The sequence below is a fragment of the Chrysemys picta genome, chromosome 11, assembly GCF_011386835.1.
Source record: "Chrysemys picta bellii isolate R12L10 chromosome 11, ASM1138683v2, whole genome shotgun sequence".
NCBI lineage: Eukaryota > Metazoa > Chordata > Testudines > Emydidae > Chrysemys > Chrysemys picta.
This window is the reverse complement of record NC_088801.1, coordinates 37,945,860-37,973,456: the sequence shown is the minus strand read 5'-3', so window position 1 is coordinate 37,973,456 and position 27,597 is coordinate 37,945,860. Positions and strand designations below refer to the sequence as shown.

The 27,597-nt window shown below is 42.8% G+C and overlaps 1 protein-coding gene across 4 annotated transcripts in view; it reads right to left on the bottom strand.

The window, feature by feature from the left end:
- The window catches only part of LOC101943187 (collagen alpha-1(XXVIII) chain-like), a 68,786-nt gene that overhangs the window by 26,004 nt on the left and 15,185 nt on the right, over positions 1–27,597 (bottom strand). For all 4 annotated transcript variants that reach the window (XM_024114835.3, XM_065560726.1, XM_065560727.1 and 1 more), the window contains 11 exons: positions 27,262–27,306; positions 25,334–25,387; positions 22,736–22,804; positions 20,796–20,864; positions 18,649–18,717; positions 15,844–15,912; positions 15,063–15,131; positions 14,913–14,981; positions 10,648–10,716; positions 9,240–9,311; positions 3,694–3,762 (listed from right to left, as the gene is read on the bottom strand). In XM_024114835.3, the coding sequence (XP_023970603.2) occupies positions 3,694–3,762; positions 9,240–9,311; positions 10,648–10,716; positions 14,913–14,981; positions 15,063–15,131; positions 15,844–15,912; positions 18,649–18,717; positions 20,796–20,864; positions 22,736–22,804; positions 25,334–25,387; positions 27,262–27,306 (723 nt within the window). The remainder of the gene's footprint in view (positions 1–3,693; positions 3,763–9,239; positions 9,312–10,647; positions 10,717–14,912; positions 14,982–15,062; positions 15,132–15,843; positions 15,913–18,648; positions 18,718–20,795; positions 20,865–22,735; positions 22,805–25,333; positions 25,388–27,261; positions 27,307–27,597) is intronic.

Here is a 27,597-nt window from a genome sequence, read left to right as displayed (position 1 = left end):
CGTTGCTATTTACCCGCCTCACAGACGCTTCCTCCGATTCGTGGTAAACAGGGTGCACTACCAATTTGCAGTCCTTCCCTTCGGCCTATCTTCGGCCCCACGGGTCTTCACGAAATGTATGGCTGTCGTGGCAGCGTACCTTCGTCGGCAAGGGATACAAGTGTTCCCGTACCTAGACGACTGGCTGGTACGCGGTCGCACCAAGGAACAAGTTCGCGATCACGTCCACATAATAGTGCGCACATTCAACAAGTTGGGTATCCTACTCAACAAGGACAAATCCACTCTAGAACCTACCCAGAGAATAGAATTCATCGGTGCGGTTCTAGACTCCAGACGCGCACAAGCCATCCTGCCAGACAATCGCTTTTGCACCATCACGAGCCTCATCCAAGGACTCAAAGCCTTCCCAACTACCACGGTGAGGTCGTGCCTTACCCTGCTGGGTCACATGGCTTCCTGCACGTACGTAACCAGGCATGCCAGACTTCGGCTTCGCCCACTCCAGACCTGGGTGTCATCAATATACCGCCCACATCGGGACAGCCTGAATATGGTGGTCACAATCCCGAACTCGGTCCTGACCTCCCTCACATGGTGGCTAGATCACAATGTGGTTTGCGAAGGGATGCCGTTTCACGCCCCACAACCCTCTCTGCACCTGGTCACAGACGCTTCATCTCTGGGTTGGGGCGCCCATCTCAACGAGCACCATACCCAGGGCCTGTGGGCTGCACCTCAGCTAGCCCTACATATCAATGTTCGGGAACTGATGGCGGTGCGCCTGGCGTGCCAGGCATTTCTCAATCTCCTACGGGGCCGCTGTGTGTTAGTTCTCACCGACAACACCACGGCCATGTTTTACATCAACAAGCAAGGAGGAGCACGTTCGTCAATTCTATGCCAAGAGGCCATTCGCCTGTGGGACTTCTGCATCGCCCACTCAATCCATCTCACGGCATCGTTCCTCCCTGGAGTCCAGAACACTTTAGCGGACCGACTCAGCAGGTCCTTTCAAACGCACGAGTGGTCTATCCGTCCGGACATCATACATTCCGTCTTCCAGAAGTGGGGGTTTCCCCAGATAGACCTGTTTGCATCTCGAGACAACAGGAAGTGCCACGTGTTCTGCTCCCTGCAAGGTCGAGCCCCAGGCTCCCTCTCGGATGCGTTTCTCCTTCCCTGGAAAGACCACCTGTTTTATGCCTTCCCTCCGTTTCCTCTGGTCCACAAGGTACTGCTCAAATTGCGCAGAGACCAGGCACAGGTAATTCTGGTCGCTCCAGCGTGGCCGAGACAACATTGGTACACCACGCTGCTGGAACTCTCGGTTCAGACACCGATCCCGCTTCCGTTGTATCCGGATCTCCTCACGCAGAACCACGGCCGGCTGCGTCACCCCGACCTGCAATCACTCCACCTCACGGCGTGGCTGCTCCATGGTTCACCCAGGCAGAGCAACAGTGTTCACACTCTGTCCAACAGATTCTGCTGAGCAGTAGGAAGCCTTCAACACGGACCACATACTTGGCCAAGTGGAAGCGGTTCTCCTGTTGGTGCGAACAACGAGCCACGTCCCCATTGCACGCACCTATTCCTCTTATTTTGGAATATCTCCTCTCCCTAAAACAGCAAGGGTTGGCGATATCTTCAATTAGAGTTCACCTGGCCGCTATATCGGCCTTCCATCCAGGGGAACTCGCGTCCTCGGTATTCTCTAACCCAATGGTCGTTAGATTCCTCAAGGGCTTGGACCGGATGTACCCACAACAACGTCAGCCCGTTCCGACGTGGGACCTCAACCTGGTTCTCTCCAAGCTCACAGGTCCTCCATTCGAGCCACTGGCCACCTGTTCACTTCTGTACCTGTCCTGGAAGACAGCCTTCCTCGTAGCCATCACCTCAGCAAGGCGCGTTTCTGAACTCAGGGCGCTTACATCCGAGCCCCCTTACACAGTTTTCCACAAGGATAAAGTGCAGCTTCGTCCACATCCTGCCTTTCTCCCTAAAGTGGTTTCTCCATTTCATATCAACCAGGATATATTTCTCCCGGTTTTTCACCCTAAACCACATGCTACTCGCCAGGATCAACGTTTGCATTCCCTGGACGTGCGAAGGGCCCTGGCCTTCTATATTGACCGCACAAAGCACTTTAGAAAGACGACGCAACTCTTCGTTGCAGTGGCCGACCGAATGAAAGGCTCACCGGTCTCCTCACAACGCCTATCCTCCTGGATTACGTCTTGCATCCGGACTTGCTACGACCTGGCAGGTGTCTCAGCACCACACCTCACCGCTCACTCCACGAGGGCCCAAGCGTCCTCGACGGCTTTCCTGGCGCAAGTTCCGATCCAGGACATTTGTAGAGCTGCGGTTTGGTCGTCAGTCCACACGTTTACAGAACACTATGCACTAGTGCAGCAGTCCAGGGACGATGCTGCCTTTGGATCAGCGGTTTTGCACGCAGCAATGTCTCACTCCGACCCCACCACCTAAGTTGGGCTTGGGAGTCACCTAATGGAATGGATATGAGCAAGCACTCGAAGAAGAAAAGACGGTTACTCACCGTTGTAACTGTTGTTCTTCGAGATGTGTTGCTCATATCCATTCCAAACCCGCCCTCCGTCCCCACTGTCGGAGTAGCCGGCAAGAAGGAACTGAGGGGGCGCCGGGTCGGCTGGGGTATATATTCAGCGCCATGAAGGCGCCACTCTAGGGGGCTCCACAGCCGACCCGCCGGTGTTGCTAGGGTAAAAATCTTCCGACGATCGTGCACGCGGCGCGCACACACCTAATGGAATGGATATGAGCAACACATCTCGAAGAACAACAGTTACAACGGTGAGTAACCGTCTTTTCTTTATACATCTTTTTGTCTGTCAAGGAAAATTACAAGTCAGAACACTCACTCTGATTAATCTATTTATATACTTCTAGACAGAAAAATGCTAAGATCGAGTGTAGGTTGTAAAGGGATAACTATTAACACATTCTAACCATTATTAGAACACAGTTATAACAAAAATACACATGAGATAGTGGTTCAGAAAACCTAAACATTTGAAATTCTGGAAAGTTCCAGCCCCAGCCATAATGGTCTCTTTACCCTGTAGGATATCACCTAAATATATTTCCTAGAGAGGAAAACTTTTGAATTCATCTTAGATACAGTAATCGCCATACTTCACTTTCCCTTAGCCCTTAAAATTTATTGTTATGGTGACCCTCAATCTATGTAAAGATTCTAGCTTCATCCAGACACTGTCAACACAATTTTTTCAGGTGTCCAGAGGGATTGCTAGAGAATGATCAGAAGTGTTTCATACAAACATCTATTTGCTACTCGTCTGAGTAAGGATTACTCAATCTGAGCAAGGGCTCACATATCTGAGGATCTGCAGGATTGGAGCCTGTAGCAGTGGGTTGTATTGCTACTGGATTGTTGGGCTGCTCAGCTCCACAATGAAAACTTGCCTTTAATTGTATTTTATCAGTTTCACTACATTTTTTTTATTGAGCTAAGACTGAAACCAACTCTGCAGTCAGCCTATTTCACAGTATCATTCATAAAATCACACAGTGCACTTTTTCTTCACTGGGTTTATTTATACTCCACCAAATGGGGAAAACTGTGACAAATCTATTCCCTGAGCATTGCATTTGCTAACTTTAATTTTCACAAGGAATTCTTACCTTCTCACCCTGTATTCCAATCCCTGGGGCACCCTCGGGACCTCGAAGGCCAGGTACTCCTGGCTCCCCCTGTAATGAAAAAATCAAATCAGCACTTGAATTTAGTTGTATTTTTAATTAGTTTTATTATTAAGTTGTAAGGCTGGAGACAGAAGTCCTCTCTTTAGTCATAGAAACTGTATACCCAGGTAGCAGGTCCTGCATTGCTTACTCAGAGTAAGAGATACCTCAGAAGAGTTTGTATATACATTTGTTATAAGATAAATTCTGAATTAGTTTGAATAAACTGCAGCTCAGAAGGAGCAGGAGTGGAATCCTGGCCCCTTTAAAGTCAATGACAAAACTCCCATTGACTTCAATAGGGCCTCAGGTTTTCAGACAGCCTCATTTATGAACTCTTGCAGGGATGCACAAGGTGACATGTTTCTGGTGATAAATGATGTCATGCTCAGTACATTATTTTTAAATATGTAATGCAAACTTTATTGTAATGTTTAGCCACTAGGTGGCCCCTTGCATAACATACTTTACCTGAGCTGGTAATAGCTAGAGCAACAAGTGCAGAGGTGGGCAAACTACGGCCCGCGGGCCACATCTGGCCCAAGGGACCCTCCTGCCCGGCCCTTGAGCTCCTTGCCCGGGAGGCTAGGCCCCAACTCTTCCCTTGCTGTTCCCCCTCCCCAACAGCCTCAGCTCGCTGCGCTGCTGGCGCAATGCTCTGGGCGGTGGGGCTCTTGCAGATCTGTGGCCTGACCCGGTGCTCTGTGCTGCGCGGCGGCGTGGCTGCCTGTCCTGGTGCTCTGGGCAGCGTGGCTGTAGTGCCGCCAGCCACTGGTGCTCCAGGCAGCGCAGTAAGGGAGCAAGGAGCGGGGTGGGGGGGGGTTGGATAGAGGGCAGGGGAGTTTGGGGCGGTGGTCAGGGGATGGGGGTGTGGATAGGGGTTGGGGTGGTGAGAGGGCAGGGAACAGGGAGGGATGGATGGGGCAGGGGTCCCAGGGTGGCTGTCAGGGGACAGGGGGGGTTGGATGGGGCAGGAGTCCCGGGGGGGCCATAATGGGGTGAGAAACGGGGGTGGGGGGTGTCGGATAAGGGGCGGGGCCGGGCTATGCCTGATTGTTTGGGGAGGCACAACCTCCCCTAACTGGCCCTCCATACAATTTTGGAAACCCGATGTGGCCCTCAGGTGAAAAAGTTTGCCCGCCCCTGAACTAGTGCATTAAAGTGTCTTAGGGTAGGTCTACACTACCTGGTAGTTCGGCGGCAAGCAAATTGAACTTCTGGGTTTGACTTATCGCGTCTTGTCTGGACGAGATAAGTCGAACCCGGAAGTGCTCGCCATCGACTGCGGTACTCCAGCTCGGCGAGAGGAGTACCGCGAAGTCGACGGGGGAGCCTGCCTGCCGCGTGTGGACCGAGGTAAGTTTGAACTAAGGTACTTCGAACTTCAGCTACGTTATTCACGTAGCTGAAGTTGCGTACCTTAGTTCGAATTGGGGGGTTAGTGTAGACCAGGCCTTAGAGTATGTCTACACACTGAAAATGCTTCGGCGGCACTGCTGTTGCACTTCAGTGTAGACACTACCTATGCCGACCAGAGGGGCTTTCCCATTGGTGTAGGTAATCCACCGCCCCAAGAGGCAGTAGCATTATTTACACTGGAGGTTAGGTTGGCATAGCTATGTCTCTCAGGGGCATAGACTATTTTTCCAGGTATGTAGAAATAATGTACTTGAAAGTCATAACGTGTCGCAGTATTATAGAGAAACTATATTTGTCAAAGGAAACACTGACAAAGGAAACACAATGAACTTATGACTGCCTGATGGACCTTCAGCCTGGAGCCAAGGTTCCCTTCGGTCATATATATGCCTCTCTGAACCAGAACTTCAGGCTCTTCGTACCTATCTGCAAGAAAACCTACAGAAGGGGCTTATCCATCCATCCACATGTCTGGTGGGGCCCCGATCTTCTTTGTTAAGAAGAAGGATGGCCCCTTGAGGCCCTGCATTGATTACTGGGCACTCAACAAGGTGACTATTCAGAACTGATATCCCTGCTTCCTGTCATCCACGAACAGGGCTGCCCGGAGTGGGGGGCAAGTGGGGCAATTTGCCCCAGGCCCCGGGCCCCGCAGGGCACCCGCGAGCCCTGGCCAAGAATCCCTTTCCTGGCTAGAGGCGCTTTTTAATTTTTACTCACCCGGCAGTAAAGGTGGCGGGGGGTCCTTCATGTCGCTCCGGGACTTCGGCAGCACTTCAGCGGCGGGGGTCCTTCAGTGCCGCGGAAGACCCGGAGCCAGTGAAGGACCTGCCACCGCAGACTCGGAGCTCCACCCGGTGAGTACAAGCACTGCAGCGGGTGGCGCCTTTTTTTATGTCCGCTCCCCTGCTTTGCCCCAGACCCCCTGAATCCTCTGGGTGGCTCTGTCCACGAACTCTTAGATTAACTGCACTCCACTCGAATTTTCACAAAACTAGACCTGAGCGGGGCCTATAACCTAGTGTGTGTGAGAGGGAGACGAGTGGAATACGACTTTCCATGCAAACTATGGTCACTTTGAGTATTTGATCATGCTGTTCAGTCTATGCCATACCCCAGCAACCCTCCAGTACCTTCATTGACATGCTGGACTGATTCATTATTATTTACCTGGATGACATTCTTACTTTTTCTGAGAACCAGGCCTTCACTATAGGCGATAAAGTCTGGTTGTCTGCCCAAATTCTTAAATCAATGCATCAGCAAACCCGAATCTGGGGAAAACTTCCTGCTTAATTCCACTCCTCTCCGCACCGCAGCTTTTGGCCAATAACCATTTGGGGCCAAGAAGAATACTGGCCTCCTCCCTTGCTAACTTCGCTACTAGGAAAGTAATAGATTCAGCTGCACTGCCCTAGAACTGCCTGATTAATCGCAGTGCCTGTTGGCTGCAGGATCAGCAGCCTGATTTATAAGCCCAACAGCAATGGCAAAGCACTGGCTGCTCAGCACAAATGCCCACAGATTTTCTGCCTTCCTCTGCTTGCCTCATTCCTAGCCCTGCTCCTGCCTTCCTCCAGCCTCGACCCTGCTCTGCACCTGGCCTTGTTCCAGTCCTGTCCTAGCCTTGCTCCTGCCTTGGAACCAGCCCTGTTCCTGCTTTTCATGACTCCAGATAACACAGTTCTGACCCTTAGCTCTGCTTCTTGGCTCTGACTCTCTGAACCCTTGGCTCTGGCATGTCGGCTCTGACAACTAGGCCTGACTGCCTACAACCTGGTCCCCTGACAACAGGTAACTCAAAAAATGGCTGAATATATTTCTGTGAAAGATTTCCCTCAAAATATACTTTTGGGCTGAGAATTTTGAACCTCCCCTCCCCAAAAATTAATTAATTCATTAATTAATTTATTTTTGAGAAAGAAAAAAAGCACTGTCATAAATATAAAGGGAAGGGTAACCACCTTTTTGTATACGGTACTATAAAATCCCTCCTGGCCAGAGGCACAAAATCCTTTTACCTGTAAAGGGTTAAGAATCTCAGGTAATCTAGCTGGCACCTGACCAAAAGGACCAATAAGGGGACAAGATACTTTCAAATCTGGGGAGGGGGAAGGGCTTTGTTTTGTCTGTTCTTTGTCTGTCTGTTCTGTGTGCTTGCTGGAGACAGATCAAGAAGGCAAGCAATCCAACTCAATTAGAATTAGTAAGTAATAATAAGGGAATGCGTTAGCTTACTTTTATTTTGGCTTGTGATTTTCCTTGTCTAGAGGGAGGTTTTGTCTAGAGGGAGGTTTATCCCTGGATTTGTAACTTTAAGGTTTTCCCTAGAGGGGAGATCCTCTATGTTCTTGAGTCTTTTGTTATTCTGTAAAATACTTACCATCCCGATTTTACAGAGGTAATTCTTTTACCTTTTCTTTAATTAAAATTCTTCTTTTAAGAACCTGATTGACTTTTCATCGTTTTAGGATCCAAGGGTTTGGGTCTGTGTTCACCTGTACCAATTTGTGAGGATATTATTCTCAAGCCTCCCCAGGAAAGGGGGTGTAGGGGCTTGGTGGGATATTTGGGGAAGGTAGGGCTCCAAGTGGCCCTCCCTAAATGTTTGTTTAAATCACTTGGTGGTGGCAGCATTACTTAATCCAAGGTATAAGAGAGAAATTGTGCCTTATCTCATATCAAATTCTGATATCATTGGCAACATGGAAAGCCCTGTTAATAATTGTGGACCTGTGATGGGATTAAGGTGGCTCAGAAGGGGCCAATTAATCATATAGACTGCACCTGGGGAAGAGACAGGGACTGATAAAGGCTAACTGATGATGAAGCCCAGCTGGGCAGGGGAGGCTGAGCTTGTCTAAAGCCAGGAAGTTTGGAGCAGAAGGGGGCTGCTACAGTTGAGGCTAATAACATACATCAGGGCAGGGACAGGCCTAATGAAGTGTTTTAGTTTAGAGCACTATCTGGCCATTGTGGCTTAAATGGAAATATTTTTTTGAATAAATAGACCCAATGGACTATATGGGTTCTGTAGGGTGAACAAAACAATTGATGACCTTTTATAGGTATGTAAGGTCTTTGATAAAGAAAGGGAGAAACTTTGAGGAATTTGAACATTTTAAGGTAACAAAAATTACATTGTTATTTAGTAAAAACATTGGGGAAATGGGGCATTATTAAAAGGCACTGTTACATTACCTGAAAGACACAGGGCAGAGAGAGAGACTATAAACGGCTAAGTAACGAGGAACTGTAGTTGGTGGCAAGTATAAACTATTCAATAAAGTCTGCTTCGCCATACAAAAGAAGAAAAAGAAGGGGGCTGCAGGTAGATAGTCTGCAATCATTCTTTGGAAAGGATGAAAACCAGCAGGGACCATAAGCCCTGGGGTCTGGGCCCTGAAATGACGGTCAACCCAGAGGGTTTTGGGTAAGAAAGGCTTGAGCAAGGCTAGGTTGAAAGTGGTCCAGAGAAATAGCAACAGTGTCTGGAATTGAGCAGACTGGTTGCTAGGCATAGGGTCACTGGGCTGAAACCTGGCATAGCGGGTGGGCCCGTGTTTGTGTACCAGCCACTGGGAAAGTGGCATAAGTTTAGAATTGGCACGGAGGACTGCCTGGGACAGTGTGCAGACTGTTGGTCCAGAGGGACTTTGGTACCCTGGAAGGGGAGGACTGGACAGTGACCTGGACGGAGGGCTGAGTCACAAAGAGAGAGGACCCTGAGTCCACAGAGAGAGAGAAACCATAGTCCATGGTGTGAGCAATCAAAGGATGGGACACCAGACTGGGTGAGAGCTAATCTCCTGACTCAGTGGTGAGTGTACCCCATTACAGAACCTCATTGAGACTTTTCAGCATACATGTGTAAGGTCATCACTGCACCTGGATCTCCCTTTCTCCATGAGGAAAGTGCTCATCCCTTCCTCAGCAGTGTCAATCCCTTTGTCCCAGACTCCATGGAGGGCTCTCTGCTGGACCAGGGTATCAGTATGAGGGATGGGTCAAGCAGTACGTGAGCTGAGGGAGGAAGGGGAAAGTTGAGGACAAAGAAACACACAAACCTTTTGTCCTGGGGCTCCATCTTCCCCTGGAAGACCAGGCAGACCTGCTAGTCCTGAAGAACCTGGCTCACCCTGAAATAAATAATGGAGATAAATAAAAACACGTCCATATCTTAAATGTAACTATAGTACCATTATCTCTTATAATCAGGGAAACCTCTTTTTTTTTTAAAAGGCTCCTAATTTTTTTGCAAGAAAAACCTTTAGGCATATGAGATCAAATCTTGCAGTCATTCTGTACACAGAACTTCTCTGAATTCCAGACACGGAAGGAAGGAAGGATCAGGAAATACTGTACTAACTGATTATTAAGAGCATACATTGTATATTAAGGATAAATTATGTAATGAATGTTAGTTATTAACTCTCCATATTTATATTCAATGTACTTTTATTTAAAAAGTCACTATCCTATTATTTAACTAATAAAAGTGGCAGTATTTTAAGTAAATACTAGCACTGAGCTTAATATGATATGATGAGCCCAGTCTTCAGCTAATATAAATCAGCATAGTTCCACTGAGTCAATTGAGCGAGGCCAATTTACACTACCTAAGGATCTGAGCTGATATATTAGGATTCAGATTAAATGTGGTAATTTTGGATTCAGATAAACCTTTGTAAATTCAAAAAAACCCTAGCTATATATTTTGTATTCATCTGTCCATCAATGACTGATTTTGATCTCACATAGTTTTAGACTGACGGTCACAATCCGGTTGCTGCTTCCCCTGTGTGTCACAGGGAACATCTTCTTAGCATATGCGCAACATGCCTCAGGTGGCACATGACCAGGATTCATCACCAAATTTGGTCTGCTGGTTGGATCATTAGCTTCCCCAGCTTGGGCTGGGTACTGATGGAGAGTGTGACATGGACAATGATCCATGCCCCCCTTTTTGCTGACATAACTTACTTCCCCCTCTGTGCCAGCTCTGATTTATTAGCTGGTGAGCTGCGGGCAGAGCCAAGGTTCTGTCCAGTCACTCCCTATCCACTTTTCTAAGAGGGAGAGTAACAGCCCATGGCTACTGCACTCCCCTTGCTGCTCAGGGTCTGCTGATGTGGCTAGCCTGTGCTGGGCACTAAGGTAGCTCCTATGCCCCCTTACTCTTGTGCACAGTGGTTGTGCAGCCAGGCTGAATGAGGCCTAAGCACCACTGAAGCCTACGTATTGGCTAGGCATCTGGATTGTTTCAGCCCTATGGAATTTGTCTGCAAGCGTATAGTGCTAATAACATTTTAAAACATACATTTTTGGATGCCGTTAAAAGTTAGTGGCCAAAGTTTTCAAAAATAGGAGTTTAAAGTTTAGCTCTTAAATCGATGTTTTAGTGCCTACAGGTGGGATTTTCAAAAGTGCTTAAGTAATTTAGGAGAAGGAAAGAGCTCTTTATTAACAGCATACCTTTGAACCAGGTTCCCCAGGACCTCTTTCTCCCGGAGCTCCAGTTTCTCCTGGCAAGCCTTGTTCTCCCTTAAACGGAAAATGTTTTTGAAGAGCTTTAACACCAGAAAGATAAGACTACATTTTCTTGGTAGCTTACATTTACAGAAAGAGCATTCAGCTTAATAAAAATGCATTATTTGAAGTCCTAGCTTTTTTAAATTTTGACCTAAAGGGCTAGCTTCTCCAGTGTATTGTCTACTTCATCCTTTCTTGGGAAACTTGTCACTGGACCTGATGAATGCTGTAAATGTATGAATAATGTAGCAGACATTTTGAGAGCACATCTGACTTTCAAATACACTTTACTCTTGTCTCTTTATATCATGAGTAGAGCATATCCCTGCTATTAATCATTCCAAATGTGTGAGAAGCGCTCTGCTGTTCCCTAGTTACTTTTCTTTACCTGATAGAGATTGCTAAACCTGTTATAACCATATCAAACTCCTAATGATGTGAAAGGATTCACCTGTGATGGGGTTACTGGGACCATGAAGGGGTTAATGTGGATCTGAAAGCCAATTAACATACCTGGTAGTACCTGCAAGAGACAGAAGGCCAGGCTTAACTGATAATGAAGTCCGGCTGGTGGCAATTATAAAGCCAGGAAATTTGTAGGAGAAAGCAGCTGTAAACACCAACCTGAAAGAAGACTGAGAGTGGTACTAAAATTGTACAGTAGTATATGAGGAAAAGGTGAGGAACCAATAGGCTGGAAGCATGTGGTTATTGTTCCAGTAAGGAAACTAGGAAAGCTGTGATCCAGACCTGATGCATGTAGTCTAACTGCGCTTACAGCACGTTTGAAATGGTAAAAATGATAACTGAGAGATTGGTTTCATACTTTGAGAGAAACAGACTCCTAGGTAGCAAGCAGAGTGAGTTTAGGAGGGGAAGGTGCACAACTGACCATATTGTAAGGATAGAAACTGAAGAATAAAAAGGTAAAAGAATTAAAGAATTTATAATCACTTTTCTGGATATTGAAAAAATTATGATATAGAGGGAGGGTTAACTTCATAAAGTGGCTACCATGGGTATAAAAGGAAGAATGTATAGGGGTAGAAGGGATTTCTCAAGTAAAAGAACTATGCAGGTCAGAGTAGGGAAAGCCTACTCCAGTATATATACACTTACAAATGGCACTTCACAGGAGAGTGTCATCAGTCCTACTTTATTCAACATCTTGGTAAATGATCTTCCAAAAGAGATGAGTGTAGGAATAGGCATCACTTTATTTGCTGCTATATGACCATATGGCCAAAACCATAAACCATAAAATAGCTGCTTAAGAGTAAATGAAGCACTCATGAAGTGTGTAGAATGGGGAAACATGGGATTTTAAATTCTCAATTGATAAAACCAAAGGAATAATATTCACAAAAAGGAAAATGTAAAAAGATTATAAATTGTATCTATAATGGACAGCAAATAAGTATAGTTAAAAGCTTTCAAATTTTTAGGTGTAGTATTTGATAGCAAGCTCACTTGGAAGGATCATATTGACATTAGAGATAAATGGAAAGGCAGATTCAAACGACTTAGAAGTATTTCTGGAACCCCCTGTGGTGCAGATAAAAAAGCAGTGGTAATGCTACTCAGAACGCTAAGAAGACAAATTATTGAGTATGGGTGCCAGGTTTTCAGTTTGGCATCAAAAACAAATTTGAGAAAGCTTGACTCAGTCCAAGCTCAGGTATTGCAAATTGCATGTGGTGCCTTCATAACAAAGCTGCTGTATGTACTGCAGATAGCTGTGGGTGAAATGCCTGTTACTTTAAAAATGAAGCTTTGGATTTGACCTTTTTGGCTAAAGTCACTGGAAATGTAGAAGATGGAAACACCCAGCTAATATATGATAAATGCTGGGAATTAAGTGGTCAATGTGTAAGGCAAAAATGCCTCATGTAAGTAGGGTTAAAGCATGGACAAATGATCTTAGTGAAAAGAAAGACCAAAAAGAGGTTAATCTAGCACTTTGGGAAAATGCATAATAATTGGAAAATTATACCTCTTAAGATAGATATGGAATTGTATAATAAAATTAAGGGAAAAGGAGTGTTAAACGTGCAAGATATGGCATATCAATATGGTTTCTGATAAGTGAGATGCTACCACCGTATGCATACTCATGGCGCCAAAGAACAGGAAGAGTGGGAACAACATTCTGCATTCCTTCATTCAAGAAAGCTGTGAGGCTATCAAATTTTGTAGATGTTTTGACAGCCGAACAGGCAGGGATAATGCTGGCATTAAATTGGGTATAGAGGTGTGCCAGCTGCCATAGTCATCCTGTCTGATCCGTTATCAAGACTACTGGTGATCAGAAACAGCACTTCAGATAGCAGAAATGATATATTTATTGAAATATTACTGTTAACAGAATTGATGTAGTTGGGTGTAATCATAATAATGGCATGGATTCCAGTGCATGTAGGGCAGTGGGCAATGAGCTGGCAGACCAAGTGGCAAAAAATGCTGTCAAACGTGAGCAATCTGATTTAGAGATCCCTTTAAGTAAACTTTAGTTTAGAAAACTAATTAAAAATGACTCAGAGGAATGGCAAGAAATATGGGCAAAAGAAACGAAGGGAAAAAGATTCTGTGAAATGTGCCCAAGATTTGAAAATGCTGATATACTCCAAGGCCTTGAGAGAGAATGTGAAGTGGGTCTATTTAGAATTTTAACTGGCATTGTGGCTTAAATAGTAATTTGTTTATTAGATTCAAACATAAAGATGGATTATGTTGGCCATGCAAGGTCTAGTAAACAGTTGATCGTCTCCTTTAGGAGTATAGAGTGTACCATTGAAAGGGGGTATTGTATGAAAAACATAGAGGCCTTAAAGTATCAACATTTTCACTGCAACATCTAGTAAAAGCATCAGAAAAATGGGTCCTCATAAAAAAAATTACAATTCTTTTAGCATACTGGGAAAGGTGAAAGACTTTAATTCAAGAATTAATCTATAGTGTCCAGAGCTTGGCGGTCATAGACTCAGCAAGTGAGTCTGCCGCACTATAAAACACAAGCGGAAGAAGAAGAAATGGGCTGCAGGGAAATAGTCTGTGGTCACTCTCTGATGGATAGAAAAGGTAGGAAGCAATCCAGGGAGACAGCAAGGAGTCTGAGGGAGTATATCTTGGCTGCCTGCCACAGGGTTCCTGGGCTGGAACCGAGAGTAAGAGGAAGGGTCTTGTTCCTCTTACCAGCTACCGAGGAAGGTTGGTTGAAACTCCCTAAGGTAAGGTGTATAAGGACCTCAGAGCCCAGAGATAGAAGGAATACCTGTTGTGAAGGCACTGGACTATAGCTAGGTTGGACTCTGTTACCCCGGAAGGGGTGGACTAAAACATGACCTGAGGGCCGAGCTGTGGGAAGAGAGACCACTGCAGAGATGGAGCGACCAGTGGTAGGGGGTACCATATAGGTATGCTGCTACTATGCCACACCTGGCCATGAGGAGGTGCTTCTGTGGTGAGTGAACCCCTTTATAGGCCCATATTTCTTGCTCATATTGATATTTCTTTTCAGAAAGCCCCTTTAAATCTCCTGTCCGAAAAGCTTTCATGGTGACCTCTTTCACCTGCAATTCCATCTCTTGGATGAACTCTTCTGGACTTCAATTTTGACACCTAAGAATGTGATCCTGATTAAACCTTGTGCTGCTTTCTAATATTTCTAAATGCACAATATTAGATGAAATATAGGGAGAAGCAACCAGCACAAGCAACAAGAGCAGAAGGCAGTCTAAGACAATGACATGCTGCTCTGGAAGGGGTGCAATGCAGTCAGGAAGAGGGATACTGCTGCGTGAGGCCTGGTGCGATGTTCAGTCAAGCATAAAATATTCTTCCGGAGAGATCGGAAGAGATCAAAAGCGCCTGCAGCCTATGTATGGAAGCGCAAGTATGAAGTAGAAACCCCCAGTCTCTGGCATATAGAGTCCCAAAAGGTTTCTTGATAGCAGTAGGCCATAGAAAGAAACTAGGCACATAGCATTTGTGTGGGTTTAGCAAGGCCTTGTAATGGGTTAGGGGTCCAAATTTCCTACAATAATATTAATACAGAAAAGTAATAACTTATTGTAGCTGAATCAGTGTACCTATTTACTTTCAATACTTTATTAAGAATCATCATAAAATTAAGCCATTTCTTATATGTGACAGTTAATGCTAAAACCAGAAATTTCCATTGTACCTCTTACATCAGTGAATTTCCTTACCTTTGATCCAGGTAGCCCTTGTCCAGGTGGCCCTCTTGGACCAGGCGGTCCTTTTGGGCCTTCTACCCCCTGAAAAGATTTTAAAATTAATCTTTAAAATTAAAATATTCTCCCAATATTACAGAAATGCTTTAAAAATTAAAACCCCACCTTTTCTCCTTGAATCCCAATGCCAGATAACCCAATAGGCCCAGGTAAACCAGGTGGGCCAATTTCACCCTGTTGAACAAAGTACAATTGCTTAACGTTGTAAAGATATAGAAACAATTTGGGTCAGATCCTTGGCTGGTGTACACTGGCATAGCTTCTTTGAAGCCAATGGAGTTACTTCAATATACGCCAGCTGAGGCTCTGACCCTACACCTTCTCCACATTTCTTCTTCTCCTGCTTGTGTTTTATAGTGCGGCAGACTCACCTGCTGAGTCTATGACCACCAAGCCCTGGAATCTCCATCACTGGAGATTTTTAAGAGCAGGTTAGACAAACACCAGTCAGGGATGGTCTAGATGGTGCTTGGGCCTGCCATGAGTGCAGGGGACTGGACTTGATGACCTCTCGAGGTCCCTTCCACTCCTATTATTCTATGATTCTAAAGAATCCATGTATACATCTTTGCACATGCTGGTCAGCTGCTGTAAACGACTGTTACAGTCTCTTCTCCCCTCCCGCATCCTCTATTCCAGATCTTAACTTTCCCACAGAATCAATCACTTTTTGTACCGTCTCAAATTTTACCAAGAAGAGATCTTACAATTGGTTGGGGCAGTTTATTGGCTATAAATCTCACCACAAAATAAGTATTGTGCGGCTGCTATTGTAGATACCAAATTCTTTATTTTGCTTCATTACATCTTTTGTAGCTAATATCAACACCCACTGCATTCAGATTCCTTTGCAATTTGTTAACTGCCTGACATATTTATTGCTCACCTTTTCACCTTTTATGCCAGTGCCCGGCTGGCCACGAGGTCCTTTTGGACCATCAAAACCACGCTCTCCCTATATGAAAAAAATTACATGATGTTAACTTCAGCAATCCATGGTTATTTACTCTCTTCAGTACAAATCAGAGAGACTAGTGGTAGCATAATGATGGAAATCAAAACAAGAACAAGAAGGCAGTGCCTGAATTTCTTTGTTTCTTGGTGTACCAAAGAGGTCTTCTTTTCAGACAAGAACACTCCTCAGTGTGAGACTGATCACAAAAAAGAAATGCACAAGCTTCTCTTTACCCTTCTTTTCACTTCAAGCACATTAGGCTTAATCCTGCTTCCATTTAAATCAATGGTTTAAATGTCAGCAGGGCTAAGCCTCATAACCTTCTGAGGGCTGACTTCTGCTCATTTACTCGTGTGAGTAGTCTTGGTGAAATAAGGTAAGCAGGATTTGACCCTCATTGTTTTGCCTGAATAAGGATTTCAGCACTGAGTCCACATTGCATCATTGTTTCAATATAATAATTTGAGAGAAGCAAATAGCTTTCTCAGTATGGCAGCCAAGCATTAGTGATGGAAATGGGAGGTGATAAGAAATAGACAAGGGGTATTAGTGAAAAAGGGTTCGTCATACACACAGAGAATTTTTTAAAGAAAATTTAACTACAAAAGGAGGTCTTAAGGAAAATGCAACTTAATAAGGAGAAAAAGATTGAATTTCTTTGTATTTCTATTACTAAAGCATATAGGAGAAGCACTCAGCTGGTGCAAATTATCATAGTTCTACATAGTGAAGTCAACAGAATTAAAGATCAAATTTCTCATTTTAGTTTTCCTTACATTTTTGAAATTTCCTACTTAAAATAACATTCCTTTCTCCTACTACTGTAGGACATCGGCATATGTTTTCCTCTGACCGAAGTCTAATCTTTTAACAAACAAGCTTTCTTAGAAGAAGCAATTGTATAGATTGTTTTAGATTTACAAACCAACTTCTAAAATACATGATTTAATGTCAGAGACCTGACATACTTGGCAACAGGATTGGAGATCATACAATAATATAGAATCTGTTGTTACATGTTTGGCTTTATTTCAAATTGGCAGTAAAATATAGTGCATTTTTGTAGGCACAGGAGTGCTAATAACCCTGCTGTCCTGGCCAAATTCCAGTTTGGTTAAAATACATTCATTCTGCTTATCTAAATTCTCTCTGTAGCTTCAGTTAGATGCATTCTTCACTTCCTTAACCTGTTGTGCAGTGTTGCTTGGCACTGTTAAATAGTGGCTGTATTTCAGTAGTGGTGGAGTGATTTCTGTCTGTGTTTTCTTTAAAACATTTTAATCTTTGCTATGTAAATGTAAGTGATCAACATTAACAACATCAGAGAACTTCTATAATTCTTCCTGAAATATATATCAGAAATTGTGATGAATTTAAGTAAAAATGATTATTCTGATAGCAACAGCCAAAATCAAACCCAGCTATTGCAGTATTGGGCTAAACAAAATGCAAGAGAGTTTGAGTCGAGGGAAAACCAATATTAACATTTGTGGACATACCTGCAAAATGATTTTTCACCACTCCCCCAAACATAACTGACATCTAACTACCATGATCACCACTAACTATGCCCAGGATCACCTTGGAGATTTTGAGAGGAGTTAGTTCTTTGGGATATACCTCAACCTTACCTGACTCATTTCACATTTTAAAAAAGTGTGGGACAGGGGAACTCTTTAGGCCCTCTGCCTGCACTCCAGTGGAGTCCAGCTGCTCATGCTTGGGGCTATTCATGGCTGTCAACATTTTTTAAAAAGTTCTGGAAGGGACAATTGTTCAAGCACATTGGGAGTTTGAGAGTCATGAAGTCCCCTACCACTGGAAGGTTTTATGTGAATTCTGGTGACTTTTAGCATTTGTAGAGAATTTACACATAATAACTACATAATCATTACAGTTTACCCAGGAGGTATTTAAGATTCAGTCTCCATTTATAAAATGGGGATAATAAAGCAGAAAGTTACATAGAAGGCAACAGAGGGAGTCAGTTTCAGGACAGGGCTAGAATGTGGGAATCCCTTGTGAATCCCATGCCTAGACTGCTGTATCTCTCATGTTATTTAGTTTTCTGTTGTTGTAGCCAAAGATCACACTGGCTTGTCAGCCTAGGAGCTGGCTCAGCTTCAGGCCAGCATCTGGAAGAGAGCTAGCAATGTTTCTAGTGCTGTCCCCTCATCAATGAGCTACTGTATCTGAATGCCAACAACAGTAGCCTGGGAGGTATTGCCCTCAGCTGATTTGGGGTTCTCCACAAACTCAGGGACCTGTGGCCAAGATTTTCATTAACCCTAAATGCCAGCACTGGATGAAGGTAAAGGGGACTGAGTATAAAGATATAGGAAAAATCAATGACAAGTTTTCACTCTAGAGATCACTTTAGATTAGTTTGTTTTCAAGACTATATTCCAAGGTAAGGTGCAAGAGGCTATTTTAAAATTAAAGCTCCAATTTTTTCCCCTTTTAAGGTCCCCCAAAGCAGGAGGGAGAGGCCACAGGCTATGGAGGCCTCAAAGGCCAGCTCTGATTAGAGGTAACATTCTGAGCCACTGGCTTCAGTGAATTTGTACTAGTTTAACTGAGCGGCCTATTTGCCCCAGAGGGTTAGTTTGCAGGTTAATCTGACTAGCTAATTTTTTTGCCATAGGTCTGATCCTGTATGCACTGAAGTAAATGGAAAGTGGGTCACTGGTTTAAATGGGATCAGGATCGGGCCTTATATACTATCTGTTACGGTACCTTTGGTCCTGGAAGCCCTTCACCTGGTGACCCTCTTTCTCCTTGAATCCCTTGAGGTCCTTGAGGCCCCTGTTAAAATAAATTTAAAACAGCCTAGAAAATATATCAACTATTCAAAGTGATAACAGAGCAATAAGTCTTGCTGTTGGTTTTTAAACACCTCTTTGAATTGGTACATAGTTATAACCTGTTCAAAATAATACGGTAACGTGATAGTCACAATAAATCAACAAAGAAAGCATTCTGGCCTGCAGCTATGACATGCTATATAGGATTATCTTAGTGGCTTACTTATGAGTCATTGAAAATTCCTTCTCTTTACTCGTCTTCTTAATTCTTCCCTCCCCATCCTTTGGTTCATTTTGGAAATTATTATTAATGCTTATTAGCATTTGAGCATAATATACTATGCAGAGAGAACCAGATTAAAGGCCACACAAAATAATGTGGAAGAAGGTTTACGTGAAGTTTACGACTGTGGTATGAACAAAACAGCATACTTGCTAGTGGGAGCATAGTCTAGCAAATATGAGTGGGCAAAGATTTGTGCTAAAGACAGGTCCAGAATCTTCATATATTAGGCCTGCTATACAGTGGCTCCCTGCGTCTGTCTGCCTCTCAACTTTATTCTGGGAAAGTGGCAGGCACAGAATGACAGATTTCAATACGTCAGTAAATTAGAATCCATAGAAGCTAACTGTAGTTGGAGAGGGTCCTGTGTACAGCTTCAGAACTATACTTAATTTTTAGGTGGAGAAAATCCTACTGCCTTCAATAATAAAAAGGAAACTCCCCTTCAAACAGTTGTGCATTTCAATTTTGTAATTTTTTTTCGGGTTTCCAAAATTTTTTACCAGAATTACGATTTGCCAGAAGAGTTTACAGTTTATAGAGGGCTGGAGATAGTTTATTGTTAAATAATGATTGTAAAGCAAGTAGGACCTGAAAAAGAAAGGAGGGACCCTCAAAAGATTGAGGGCATTGATTCTGCTGTGCCTCCAGTGTGGCATTCCCAGTGAGAACTTTGAGCATGGAGCATGAATCTGGCCCTGAGACAAAAATTGAGCAGAGAGTTCTATTATTGTTTTGCCAGGAGTCGCATGTATAGGTCAATGCATTGTTGCCATAATCTGCTTACAACTCCTCTTCTCTGTACTAGGATACCCTGAGTGACGTCAGTCCCATACCTAGTACATTGTATGTCTCCTGGTGCACTGGTGCAGCTATGGTGGTTGGCATATGGGGATACAGCCAAGTCTCCGTCCATTCACCACCTCTTCTCGTCCACATGCTTATAATAGGGGATGTATGACCTCCACAGAGGCTGCTCTTTCCCATGTAGCTTCCTGCAATATGGGTAACTAGCCCAGGTGATGAAGGGGGAATCTTCGTACCTTTACTGATCGACTGTCACTAGTGTGTAATTTAGTAAAGCTGCTTACTCTGTGGATTCAGAACCCTTCAGCAAGAAGCACTCATTCTTCTGAATGAATTTCTTTTTAAGCTGGGCTGAGGTCAGTCTATTTCTCATCAAATATAGCTTTCTCATTTTAAAGAGAAAATGTTGTATGAAATAATTCTTATAAATTTCTGCCTGTTCATGGGGGAAAAGCTACTTCTGAATAATCCTGGACTATATCACGGCTACAGTGGTACAACCTCATTGAACTGAAGAGAATTTAGCCCAGAGTACATTGAACAGCTTTCTAAACCACACTGATTTGGAAAAGGGATTGTACTTGACTCTGAAGATTGGTTCTACTCTGAAAAGTGACTCTGAAAAATGGTAAAGTGGGCCCCAGGTTTGCCTCAAGTGTTCTCAATTTACAAGTAAGAAGATATGTAGAGGAAAGGGCAGGATTCCTCATTGATAACCCTACAAACCCAGTCATGCGTGGGTTTTTTCTTCATCAGTCATTGATTTTGCTGGCCAAATTATGATTTTTAGGGAGCACAGTTTAAAATAAGGAATTCAAGATAGGTTCTTCAAACAACCAAGGGTGATGAAAGTCATAGACAAGTTCATGTGTATAAGAGAGAACTAGTCTAAAGATGAAAAGAGTTGGCATAATTTAGCATGCAAGTACTTGTTAACATGTGGGCCTTCAGAGGGCTTCCCTCTCTCAGCTCTCAAACACAGAACATACCGGTAGTCCTGGCTCACCAGCTCCAGGTGGGCCAACAGGGCCTGGTCTTCCTGTCAAGCCAATGTCACCCTTCCAACAAAGACATATTTTTAAAAGCTTGTTTTTTATGTATTGGTATTCGCACGATATATAAACACTTTTAAATCAGGTATCCTTTGTTTGGGCATTTAATCTACCTGAATATAAGTGAGGCAAATCCTAAGTTTCTCACCTCCCTGGCAACACATAAGACCCAGTAGATACATCAATAGCTTGCTTATAACCATGGCTTATAACTATGGATATGATTTTGTCATGGTAAAATTAGGCAAAATTCTTGGAACAGTCATGGTAAAAATGTACAAAATCAGGGTATGATCACAGTGGGGCTGAAGCTGAAGTCCAAGCACTGCTGCAGGGGATTGAAGCTGAAGAATTTGTGGACATCTGTTAAAGTCATGGAATCTGTGACCTCCATGATCAAATCGTACCCTTACTTATAACCATCTATCAGTTCTTATTCTGACTTGCTTAGAACCACCTCTAACATATGTAACTGACAGCCAGACACCCACTTAAGGTTTCTGGATCCCAGCAGTCATCGCTCTTGGGGAGAGTCCCGTGTCTCTCTCCCTCCTGACTGGCATTTTAAGGCTGCACAGCTCCCTGCCTTACACTGCAATATCCCCAGCTGCCTAGGGCCAGTGCCTGTGCTTTGCTTACTCTCTAAGGGCTAAGACCAGTGTATTGCCAGCAGTTACAAGTTACCATCCATTGCTTTCTAAGCAAGCACCTTTATTCTTAAGGTAAAACATTAGAGAGAGAACATAATAAAAAAAAAACAATAAAAGTTCCTATGCGCATTCTAAAAGCTTACCAGAGGTCACCCATCAACCTTATGGGGCCCTGGTTGGTCAAACTCTTTTCAACCCTTCTGCAAAGGTTGGGGCTCTTGGACAGAAGGCCCTGTCTGTTTTCTGGATCAGAACGAAGGCCCTGTGTCAATTCAAGCTCATCCTTTTATATCAAACATCCTTCCTTTGTCTTCTAGTCTCTGGAAAACCCAGTCTGAATCAGTATATGCAAACCACTCCAGAAGGTGGTACCTCTTTAGAGTTGTGATTAAGGTGAAACACAAACTAAATCTCTCACTGATTTTTAGTACCTGGAGGAGCTGTGGTAACCCTCCCCCATGGACCAGAACACAATCCTACATAAACCATTCATAGACTTAGTACAATATGGTTCCCAAAGATATTGCATATGATTGCAATATCTGCCACAGCATTGCTTTGCTTTTATTTTAGAAAAAATGTTTTTCCTTATATAAACTCCATTTTCAAACATGTTTTTGAAACTGAAGCTTGAAATTAAATTTGGACCATGATTCAGACCTACACGTATGCATAAGACACAGCATGCGCTATGATTTTTTTGGTAAGTCTGTGTTTGATATTAACATTTTTAAATTATGATTTTTGATGACAGATAATTGACAAAATAACTGAATGGAGAATCCTTGTGAACCTTAACTCAGCAGAGTTTCAGCAGCTGAGAGACTACAATGTTTGCTCTAGAACGAGATGGTGATAGCAATCCTAGTACAGTATAAACCAGATATAGCCCTTATTCAGAAGGCAACATTTTGTTTACAGTAAGCTCATATTCTTTGTGCCAACTATCTGGACGACCAAGTGTGTTCAGAACAAAATATTATTTTGTTTGACAATATGTGTGTCTCTATATTCAATTAGGCATGTACTCCCTGGTTTTACTATAAAGTGGTGGTTGGTTTTTGTTGTTTTAATCTATGAACATTTTGAATAACTTTGCAGGTATCACAATCTTAACGTTTATTGTACTTAATCCAATGATATATGAAAGATTTATATATTCAGCTGCTGTTGCTTTTGTTCTTTTACAAAGGCATGCACAGTATACTGTATGACTAGCATTTTTACCTTTGGGCCAGGCAATCCTATTCCAGTTTCTCCAGTCAATCCAGGGGGCCCAGGGAGGCCTCTTTCACCCTTTTTAAAAAATAAAAAGGAAACAATTTTGCTTTTAAAACATTTCAAAGCTTTGTAGGTTACTAGAGGAACCAGACTCATGCAATTTGTCTAAAAAGAACAAATTTTGAATATTAATCACAATGTTCTTTTGTTTCTCCTGTTAGGAATTAAATAATTCAAACCCACTGGTGTTATATTACATTGTTGGTGACCCAATCCATTGCCTTCTCCCCAGGCCCTTTTAAGTCATTCTGTGTAAAAAGCTAGCTATTTCCTGCCCTGGTGATGCAAGCCCTGGCAGCTAGATTCAGGCACATGGGTCAAAATGGGATTTCAAAAGGCATTAGAAAAAAACAAAATGGTAGTGAAATAGATTAGATTACCTGGGTCTTGAGCTGGTCATTCTTTCTCACAGGAGTCGAGCCACTGAAGTCAGTGGGATTTTACATGATTCAGGCTTACTCATGTAGGTAAGGATATGCAGGTTTAGCCCTAAGAGCTCTTTCTTATTTCTAACATTTATGATTCAGTGACACTGTGGTAGCTTTAATTCTGAATCTTCTTGCTTTTATTACTTCTGTGCCCCAGTCTTGTTATTTTAAAGAGTGCTGAGTGCTTCTGGTAATAAAAGCCAGAATTTAGCATTTTGGATTTATATAGTGAAAAGAAAACTTGGTCCACAAAATGTTAGCATTAGAAAAGGGATGAAGCACTAGGCAAAAGAGGGCACTTTCCCAGTATTGTTTATGGATTATACTCAGAAACCCTGTATACCCACAAGTTTCTAACTTAAAAGTTAGTTAATTAAATGACTGAACCTTGAAATTTAGAGGTCTGATCCAAAGCCCATTGAGGTATACGGAAAGGCACTTACTGACGTCAGTCGGCTTTGGATCAGGCCCATAGTACTTAACACTCAAGGACCAGATTTTAAAAAATATTTTGGTGCTTAACTCCCACTGCTAACCTGCCTATTTTTATACTTGTCTTCAAGCCTACATTTAAGGACTTGATCTTGCTCCTGTTGCTGTCACTGGCAAAAAGTCCCATTGACTTAAATGGTGACAATGTAACCCCTAACTGCAGGATTGGTAGCTCTGCGGAAGACTGGAGTCCTAGAAACATAGGAACTGCCATACTGGATCAGACCTGTAGTCCATCTAGTCCAGTATATTTTTTTCTGAGAATGGCCAGTACCAGATGCTTCAGAGGAAGGTGTGAGAATCCCACAGGAGATAGATGTGGGATAATTTGCTCCCGTCATTAGTTCTCATCTGATCTGTAATTGACAGGGATAGGATTACACCCTGAAGCATGAAGTTCAATATTCCCTCCAACGTTGTTATCATAATTAATTATAAACAGCTCTAGATATTCTTATCCATATAAATGTCAGAAATCTTTTTGAATCGGGCTCAGTCTCTGCCTGTGACACAGTGCTGGGAGTCTAGAGCTGACCCAGGACTCTTAGTACTAAGGTACTAGCTATTCCCCCTTGGAGTGGATTTAACTGGGGGGAATGGGATGTTCAATGGCTTACTTAGTCAGGAGGCTGATGAGCTAATGAGAACTATCAACCCATCAACAGCTAAAGGGCAGAAGGAAGTGCAAGGGAGGAGGCTGGCAGGGGCCAGGGGATACAGAATCTCAGGATTGTGAGATCTTGCCTTTTACGTCCCTGGAGAGTAGAATAAAGGGAAAGTTTACTTCCAGTTGTATGTTGTAGCACAGAGTCATACTGGTGAACTGATGGAGAGGACCCAATAAATAACACATTTGTGTCAGAAACTTAAAAGCATCCATCTTGTTAGTGGTGATCCAAAGGGAAGAGAAGGGAATTTGTGATATTACCCTAAAAGAGTTCCTGTGAAAGGTCAAAAGACTGATAATGTAAAAATAGCACCTTCTTATTCAATGTATCTGTTCACGGTGCAGATTCCAAGTCTGATTTGTTTACCTTACTGACACATGTAAGTTCTGATTTGATTTTTACTTCTTGTTGGCATTGTGGAGCCAATTCAGCTATGGGAGAACAAAATGGATTTGATCCCTTTTCATGCATAATCAACAAGATTATTCAATACAATCCAGTGCCAGAATTAGTATTACTAATAAGAATGTACAATCCAAAAGGAACACAGTTTGGCTTTCAGATCCCAGGCTGAATTTCCATGATTGGCACTTACAAGTAAAACATGTTGTTTTCTAAATTGAACACATCTGATACATCAAGTGGTAAGAGACAACAAATAATTTTTGGAGTAATACTGCACTTCAAGTGTTCAAGTACTAGAAGAATGGGATATAAGTCACTATGCTGAAGAGACAATGTCCAGCTGAATCTAGTGTAGTAAACACCAGGAGTAGAGTAATAGATTTTGCTAGGTAACTTGCAGGGATATTGGATAGATGAATTACTTGCGGTCCCCATTTAGCCAAACCCCTTGAACAGAAGTGAAAAGTGAAAGTGGGGAAGAGCATTATTGTGGTATGGATAACTGTATGTGTCTTTTAACCTTAAAAAAGAGGAGATCTTTTTATTCTTGCCTTTGATCCTTGCACACCTTCAGGCCCTTGGTCTCCGGGTAGCCCTTGGGAACCCTGTTAAAACACAAATGTTTTTATCAGAATTTTCCAGGCTTTCAGAGCAAGGGGTTTTTGAGAAACAAGCAATAATTTCCTGCAATCCACATGAAAATCTTTGTCAGAAACACTTCAAAACTAAACACAATTTAAATTCTGCCCTTGTATGCAAGAATGCAGCTAGTGGTGTGTAAGCGTCTGAGGACAGCACTTGGCTCTTTCTTAAGCAGAATAAAAGTAAACAGTCATCAGAATTTACCTACATCATCACTGCAACAATGACAATACTGGAAGCTCCTCTAGGTATTAATCATGTAGGGTTTGGGGTAGGGGTGCTGAAACAGGTTTTATAGTGGGGATGCTGAGAGCCATTGAACCAAATTGTAAACCCTGTATATAATGGAAACTACTTCAAGACAGGGGGTGCGGCAGCACCCCCACATCCCTAGTTTCAGCACCTATGGTTTGGGGGTTCTTTTACAAAACACTGCTCCCAGTAAAAGGGTGTTATGGCAAATTTGATCTGTTTAAAATGTGTAACTTTGACTTTCTTTGGTTGCATATTTTGCATAAAGATGTTCTGATTTTTGTTATTGATTTTTATGATGCACTATAACAAGTTTGCTTATATGACAGATTCTTCTAAAACAATAGGTACAAGAACAGGCCATTTTAAGTCACAAAACCTCATTGCATCCAGTGGGAACAGAACTGATCCAAAATGTGCAAACTGGCAATATTCTGGATTGTTTTAATTCCTTCATAATATGGGAGTATGATTTATCAATGTACATGACTTTCAATCCCTGTTAGAAAACATGGGCTAGATCTTCAGCAGGTATAAATCTGCATAGCTTCACTGACTTTCGTAGCTCCATTGACTTCAATGGACCTATGCCAGTTTCCATCAGCTGAGGATGGCTGAGCCAATTGCTTTGATTTATATGGGTTACATCTCACTAGTGCACTCATTTATTTCAACAGTCCATTGCCCAGTGCTCCTAAAGGATAAGGCTCTATGTTGTTAAGTTATCAGTGTTATTTCTTTTCCTATATTACTTCTTAAATCAACTACTCGGTTATGAAGGGACAGTGGTTGGTAGGCCTAACATTTTATATACTTTCTGTTTACTAAAACTTGTTGCATATTTTCATCTTCTGCCTAATCAAGGGTTTAGTCACCTGCTCCTTATTCGGATCAATGAAGACAATGAGGATGAAATCCTGGTCCTGTTGCAATCAATGGGAGTTTTGCTTTCCCATGGGGCCAGGATTACACCCCAGGCATTTTGCCCAAGTAGGGAGAACAGAATTGGGCCCCAGAAGTGACTTAGAGTTTTTTCCTTAAGGAAGTACAAGGTGACAAGGTCAAATTATTCTGCCATCCTAGAGATGCGGAATATGACACTCTGAATTAGACAAATGATACAAATGTGTGAAATCAATCCTTAAAATATTAAATTTAAAATAAACACATTTTCAGGGGGGAACAAAGTCTCCGATGTACAGCAGGGATCTATACGCTAATTAGGCCAAACTACCTGAGGCCCCAATTCATGAATAAATATATGCTAAGTATTGCCCACAGCATCAGACATGACAACAGCAGTTTTTCCATTGCTGTGGGGTCTCTTCTCCTGCATACTCTACCGTTTCTGCTAGTCAATAATCAGAGAACGAAAATATTCAGTTGTCTACATTGAACTCCAAAAATCCCTGTCAATGTTGCAATGAAAGAGGATAAGTGTGTTAGACATGGAATATTTTGAATGGGACTGGCTCTAGAAGTCTAAGCACCTGAGGCACCTCAGCTGGGCCATATACTGAACTAAAGTGATTTCAAAGCTTTGCAAAGCACCAAGGAAGCAAAGTATGTCTGTGCTGTTTGTTACCTGTAGACCTCTTAATCCTGTGTGACCAACTGGACCTTCTGGACCCTGAAAAGCAAGAAGAAAAAAGTGCCTAGAAAAATCTAAAACTTCTAAAATATATTTGGATACATTAAAATATAGTACAAAGAACATCAAGAAAAGAAATCAAGAAGTCAACAACTTGCAAGAAAGTATTGCATAAATATGAAAACTGGGATACAGTATAGTAGTTAAATTATAGTATGAGAATGAATTTGAAGTCAGATACCAGGATCCTGCATGGTCAAGTTTTACATCTATTTAATTAAACATGTTTACAACTACCATACACTGAACCTTCAAGCCCATTGCTGGAAT